General features: G+C 56.7%; 1 protein-coding gene across 4 annotated transcripts in view; it reads right to left on the bottom strand.

Annotated features, from left to right (window-relative positions):
* PIGO (phosphatidylinositol glycan anchor biosynthesis class O) overlaps window positions 1-7,026 on the bottom strand; it is a gene marked incomplete at its 5' end in the record, with an annotated part of 24,074 nt that extends 17,048 nt beyond the window's left edge. For 3 of the 4 annotated variants that reach the window (XR_004646187.1, XM_034774117.1, XM_034774115.1), the window contains 5 exon segments: window positions 61-234; window positions 1,011-1,170; window positions 2,215-2,338; window positions 4,132-4,275; window positions 6,590-7,026. Coding sequence is in view for 3 of the 4 variants with exons in the window: in XM_034774117.1 (XP_034630008.1) it covers window positions 61-234; window positions 1,011-1,170; window positions 2,215-2,338; window positions 4,132-4,275; window positions 6,590-7,026 (1,039 nt within the window). 4 annotated transcript variants of the gene reach the window in all.

Here is a 7,026-nt window from a genome sequence, read left to right as displayed (position 1 = left end):
TGCCTCTGTGATCTTGGGCCTCTCTGTGGAATGGGTCTGGTAAGCGCCGGTTGCCCCCACCTGTCTGGCATTGATGCGATACGCCGAGAGCTGACTGAGTGCTGCCGAAGTGGCGGCGCCGTCCCCCGAGAACAGCTCAGCCATCACCTCCCCGATGTTACCGTAGGGAATGGGCACGCCCAGCAGCAGGGCCAGCGTGGGCACCAGGTTCACCTGCGGGATGGTTTCCGGCTCCTGGAGGAGGATAAGGAAAGGGAGCCCATCCGGTCAATAGACTAGAGGGGATGAGCACGCATTGATCTTCTGGGCAGGGTTAGGCCAACCTGGGGGCCGGAGGGCACAGATGCACTTGGCACCTGCCACCCTGCACCTCTGAGGCCCCATCTGCATCCACATCCCCCCGGGCCTGCCACGCATACCCCTAGCGCAGGGCTGGGAGGCAGTGACGGTGGTCCTGCTTGGGAGCCAGAGGGCAGCCCCTGGGCCCTCTGCTCCGACGGGGGTGGAGAAGCTAGAAACCTTAGTTGCCACATCCTCCAGCACCTTGCCAAGGTGGGAGGATCCCTGCTGTGGGGAAGGACCTAGCGGTTTCTGCAAGGCCCAGGCCTAGCATGGCTGGTGGTTAATTTGGCCCTGCTTGGCTTCTCTGCACTCAGCTGGGTGGTGCAGAGAGGGGACGAAGAACCTAGGAAGGGATCCACATGGGGAAGACAATCTCGGCAGGCCCCTGAACCCCCGGGAAGGGAAGGGAAAGTCTCACCCACCTCACTTTCTCCGGGAGAGGAGAGCCCCTTTCTGGGGGCACAGACAGAGGAGGAGCCGCCCCCGGAATCCACTCAAGCCCTGGGCTGGGCAGACAGGTGTTTGGGTCACATTTCCTTGCTGCTGGCCAGATGTCTCCCTGCTCCTGGGACCCTTGGGCTCACTCCCCCTGCAGGCCCCATCCCAGGTATGTGCCCAGCAGGACTCAGGCCCCCAGCCAGGGCTCCGCTGCCGTCCCTCTCCGTTACCTTGGGAAGGTGGGCTCCAAAGAGAGGCGTTTTACTGTACACGAAGAGCGCCGCGTTCACCTCCTTCTCGCTGTCTCCTCCGTGGTCCCCAGTCTCCGTCATTCCATGGTCCCCTGCCACCAGCAGCAGGGTGTCGTTCCCCAGGTGATCCACCAGCGACCTGCCCATGAGACAAGGCTCATCAGTCACCTCCCACCGCACTGACCCATGCCTGGATGCAGCCCCGGGGCGGGCTCTGAGCACAACAAAGCAGCACCAGGCACCACTGCGAAACCACGACGCGCCTGTTCCTGTGCTAGGAGCTGGCTGCTTCCCCACAGAGGGTGGCAGCCCAGATGCTATGCTGATGGGCTCCTTAGAAATGCAAATATTAATCAGAGCCCAGAGAGAGCAGACTCCTGCCTAGATCCGACGGGAACAGCAGCGACAATTCGGTCCTGGAAGGCCATTCCGCACAGAAACAGGCTTAAAGCTGATCCTCTGGGGGGCCCAGGCTCCGGCACAAACCTCTGGCTCATTCAACATGCCTGGAAGGGGGCTGGACGCTTTGGGAAAGCCTTTCGCCTGCCATGGGGCTGTGTGCACAGCACGGCCAGCTCCAGCTCCAACACCCCACACAGGCAGAGCTCTTGTGACTCACCCCCAGCCCTTCCAGCTGTTCCGTGACCCCAAGCTTTGCGCCACCTTAGCGCCCTCTAGCCAAGGCTCCGGAAGTGCTTCTCAGACTGTACCCAGCCTCACCACCACCAGGGGTCACTGTCTCCATTCTAGAGAGGCTCAGCTGGGCCCCAACGGGCTAGAATATTTTCTGCAAGTTCAGCGAAGGCTCCAGCACAGCCTCTCTGGGCAAAGTCTGGGGGCAGCCCCTGCTCTCCACGACCCGGTTCAACCCCTGCCAGCATCACAGCATGTGGCCGACTATGACCCTCTCTCCTGGTGGGGGACAGCCTCAGGGCCCCACGGCGGGGCAGGCTCCTTTTCAAGCTGTCATTTCCCTGCTGTGTTCTCAAAGCCACGTGCGGCGCGAGCGCCCCCTGCTGCCCAGCACGCCTGCAAAGGCTGTACGGGGGCTCGTCGTGCTGCTGCAGTGGATCTCCGGGAGGCTACCGAGGAGAAGCTCTGGGTTCAGGGGCCTCACACCCCCTAGAAAAGCAGGTGCCGAGGCGAGTGAGCTGGCAACCCCCCACCCCAAGGCACTGGTCACCTGAGCATCTCGTTCATCTGGGTGAGTTTCTTGGCCATTTCTGGATGGTCTGGTCCATGCTTGTGCCCACAATGATCCACACCCAGGAAATGAGCGATCAGCAGGTCCCACTCACCACCATCCACTGCAGAACAAGGGAGAGGGCACGTTAGACCACAAGCTGTCCCCTTCTGCTAGCCAGACAGCCAGCGACTCCAGCCTGGGCCACCCTTCCTTCAGCCTGGCTTGCCCCTTTCCACTACGCTGGGAACCCCCACAGGTATAAGAACATAACGGCCCTGCTGGGGCAGACCAATGGGCCAGCTCGTCCTGGATCCCATCTGCTGACAGTGGCTGGTGCCAGGTGCTTCAGAGGGAATGAACAGAACAGGGCAATTTTGAGTGATCCATCCCTTGTCATCCACTCCCAGCAACTGGCAGTCAGAGGTTTAGGGACACCTAGGACATGGGGTCACATCCCTGACCATCTTGGCTAATAGCCATTAATGGACCTGTCCTCCAGGAACTGATCGAGGTCTTTTTTTAACCTAGCTATACTTTTGCCCTTCACAACATCCCCTGGCAATGAGTTCCACAGGTTGACTGTATGCTGTGTGAAGAAGGAATTCCTTATATTTGTTTTAAACCTGCTAAACCTGTTAATTTCATTGGGTGACCTTCTTGTGTTATGTGAAGGGGTAAATAACACTTCTCTATTCACTTTCTCTACACCAGTCATTTTACAGAACTCTGTCATATTCCACCCCCACACACACACACCCTCATTAAAACGAAGAAGCAAGGATGCAGTATGAAGACACAAACCTGGACTGCTCACTTGGCAGAGCCCCGCCCTCAAAATCCTTGTGTGGTGCAGATGAGCCTCACAGCCCCACTGAGGTAGGTACTATCACCCCATTGTGCAGCTGGGGAAACTGAGGCACACCACAATGAAGGCACTTCCAAGAAGAACTCAGCTCGCCAAACTTACAGCCCTCAGCCATTGGTACACTGATGTTTTATCTTGAATGTGTGTCATTTTGCCTGCTGCTTCTTTTATATTGCTAGCTCTACAGAGCAGGGATTACATTCTCCTCTGTGTTCACAACGGGCCTAGACACTGGGGAGGTTACTGCAGTAAGAGCAGCCCCTAGGCTGTCTCCTTCTGTACACATACTTCACTGCAGACAGTTCTGTCCCTGATCTACAGATAGGAAGAGATGCATTTTAACTTAAGGTACAAAAATTCTCCCACAAGGTGGCTTCCCCCTACCTGCAGGGCAGATTTCTGGTTTTCTCAATGACAGCCCATCTCCACAATCATTTCTTTAGGTCTATAAATAGACTGTAAAAGGCACCTTTCCCCCAGTCCTGGGCCTTGGACAAAGTCCAGCTAAACGCACACAAAACCCAGGTCTCGAGCAAGCCCCATCTCCCAGCGTGCCCTGACCATTCCTGAACATCATGTGCCTGTCTGAGCGTTTCAATGACAGCCAGGCAGGCACCAGCTTCATAAGGTCCCTTCAAGGTTAAATGCCTGGTACAACGTTCACTGCCTGCGCTGTCCCCCACTCCCGTGTGGCATTCCCAGGGCAGACCAGGCCGTTCTAGGCTGTGGACTGCAAGGCCCAGCATGCTTAACTCCCTCTGGATTGGAGGAGGGGCATTTAGAGAGTCTGGGGACTGAAAAGCTGCCTAGCTGTGCTGCTGAAGCCAGGCCGAGCACTGCAGGCTACGTGGGCTGCAGCTGTGATCAGGTGCGGACCCGGAGTTCCTGACCCGGCTGGGACACAGAACAGTCCTCGGCTGGGCTCCACCCTAGGGCACTCGGCTGGGCAGCAGAGACCCTTCAGTTCTACCCCCAACCTCGGCTGGGCTCCCAGCGCAATGCAGCTGCAGAGAGGACGCGGTCCCAGCCCCCAGGCAACGGTAGCTCACCAATCGGGTAGAGATGCTGCAGGATCCCATCGTCCACCGTGTGAAGATCCTTCACGTTAAATGACGGGAAGAAATATGAGCGGAAGAACTTCTGGGGAAAGAGCCCATCCCAGGTGTCATCCCCCATGAAGACCACTCTCCTCCCTGGGAAAGCAGGACGGGAGTTAGCACGGGGTCCCAGCCTTACTCACGCTGCTTGAGGAGTCTGGCCAGATCTGCAATGGGATACCAAGCGTCAGCCCCACTCCCCCACCCCCCAGGGTCAGTGATCAAAAGTTAGCATCCCCTGCTGGCTGTTCAGAGGCCCGTATGAAGTGAGTTAGGGAGATCTCAGCCCCGTTCCCATCAGAAATCCACCAAGCCCAGTGGCCCTTACTGCCTTCCTTACTGGTCACAGCGTGAGTGGGCCAGATATGGCAGTGCGTCAAACCGACCCAACACGTCCTGATGGCCAGGCTCTTGCGTTAGACACTACAGCAGTAATTCTCCAGCTGCAGCACCATGCCTTCAAGAGCATGATCATCTCACGGACCTCCCCCTCCCCACACATACAGCAGCGGCATCGCCGCATCCTACACAGTCTCCCCAATACGGGTGTAAGAGCCGTCTTCTCTGCAGCGGCTGCACCAGGGACAGCCTTCCCGTTTCACACGACTGAACAATGACGGTTATGCCCCTGTCACTGAGGTTCTTTGAGATGGACTCGGCTTAGTCACGCTCACGGGACGCTCACCGAACCATCTAGGGCAAGAGTTTAACTCCTGCCTCCGTTCCATCCCACGTAAGCCCAAGGGAGTGGGGAACGGTGGGGCAGGACAGGAGTGTGAACATGCAGAGTCCATCTCAAAGAACCTTGGTTATGGGGGAGTAACCTTCATTTCTTCCTTCCAGCGTCCTCTGCCCATTCCCACTCCCGGGCTAGACCCATAAGCAGTACCCTGCCCCAGTAGAGTGGGGCCTAGTCCTACAAGGAGTGCAGGACTGCCTGCCAAATGTTCCAGATCTACAGAACGTTTAGTGGAAGTGTGAGCAGAACGCTAGGATGCTGCTCTGCAAATCTCCCCCAGAGGAACGGGTCTACAGGCAGCCAGGCACGTTCCCTTTGATCTAGCGGATGAGTTCTGGTGCCGTGAGGAATGGATAATCCCCTCTGTGTACAAGCTCCACAAATACCCGAGCCAGCTACAGAGAGACGGCACAGAAACAGCTTTTCCCTTGGTTTTTGGTCCATAAACTCTAAACAGCCTTGAAGACTGCTAAAATTCTAGTCCTGTCTGAATAAAACGCTAATACGCTCCTCGCAGCTAGCGTCTCGCATTAGCTTCCCCATCACAAGTACGGGGCTTGGGAGACAGAACTGGTAACTCGATCGATTCATGCATGTGAAAACCGGAGACTATTCTGGTGAACACTTAAGCTGAGTGCGAAGGACCATTATCCTTAAGAAACACAGTGACTCGTGTCTCGGCCATCAACGCTCGCAATCGCTTCTGTGTCTGGCAGAAGTGACTGCTATCAAAAACACTGTTTTTACAGATAAATAAAAAACAACATCTTCCCGGAAGTTCAAAAGGACGTCTCACCATTTGTGCTAGCACTACATTCAGATCCCAGAAGGGCAAAGGAGTTCTTATTGGAGGATCCAAATTATTAAGGCCTTTTAAAAACTTCTTAATTGTATCATTAGTAAAAATTGATTTTCCCGCTACAGGTATATGATCTGCCGACATGGCTGAGAGAAACCTTAACTGAAGATAATGAAAGAGGTTCTCCTTAAGATACAAATGATGCTCTAATCTATAATTAATTGGGGTTGTGAAGGATCCACATTGTACGTGGAAATCCTCAATAAAAACCTTTTCCATTTAAGACTGTAGCACTTTCTCTAGCACTTAACTATACATTCTGTACTTTGAGTGACAGCTTTCCTCTAGCCCAGCTAAAGGTCCATTCCCCATGCAGGCAAGAGAAGAGACAGAAGGTCTGGATCCTGTTCTTTGCTGACTCTCGGAGAAGCAGTCAGCCTGGCTGGTTCTAACAACACACCTGATGTGTCCTGAGATGGAGCCACAGACGGAGCTGCCTGATGAACTGCCGCCCACGACACCCCGGCTGGCTGGGATGCTCTCCCAACAACCTTGTCCAGATGCAAAGCTCCACCTGTCTCGGAATCAGGCTAACTGCCCTGGCTCCAAACCTGCATCCCCCCGAGAGCAGCTCCCAACCTCTCTCTGCTCCCAGTACATGCAGCGCTCGGACTAGGCACGTCGAAGTGCTCCAGCACCAAGGGTCCCTCGCTGGAACTGTCCAAGCCTCACGCGCTCTGCGGAGTGGGCAGGGACTCGGGTTTACATACTACCACCAGTGGGTCAGACCGACATAGCTCCCTCCTCCAGCTGGCCCCTCCCCTCCCACCACAGGTGGGCAGCAAACCCCCGGGTGAGCCGGGCCCACGCACCGTTCTGCACCAGCTGGCCGAGCAGATTGTCCTCCTGGATGGCGTAGGAGGCGAAGTTGCTGCCCACGTCGATGAAGGTGGGCAGGGAGCCGGTGGTGATGCCCTTGATGCGCTGCATGGTGGTGGTGGGCGGGTCGGCTCGGAAGCGGTAGAGCCGGGCGTGGCGGGGCTGGGAGCCGGCCAGCTGGTGCAGGAAGCCCAGCTTGTTCTCGTAGGGCCGGGGCTGCGCCTTAGCTGGATCGAAGCGGGCGAACTCGAAGGTCAGGGCGTCTATGATGAGCAGCACGGCCTTGGGGACGCGCTGGGGCATCCAGCAGGCGCCGGGCGCGACCCCCTGCCCAGCCCAGGCCGGGGTGGCCAGCGGGTCCGAGCAGGAGCTGCGGTTGGTGAGCTCGATCCTCATGAGCAGGAAGCCGCTGGTGAAGAGACCGATGCCG

This window comes from Trachemys scripta, chromosome 6 (assembly GCF_013100865.1).
Source record: "Trachemys scripta elegans isolate TJP31775 chromosome 6, CAS_Tse_1.0, whole genome shotgun sequence".
Lineage (NCBI taxonomy): Eukaryota > Metazoa > Chordata > Testudines > Emydidae > Trachemys > Trachemys scripta.
The sequence above is the reverse complement of the archived record's forward strand: the minus strand, read 5'-3'. Positions and strand labels throughout refer to the sequence as shown.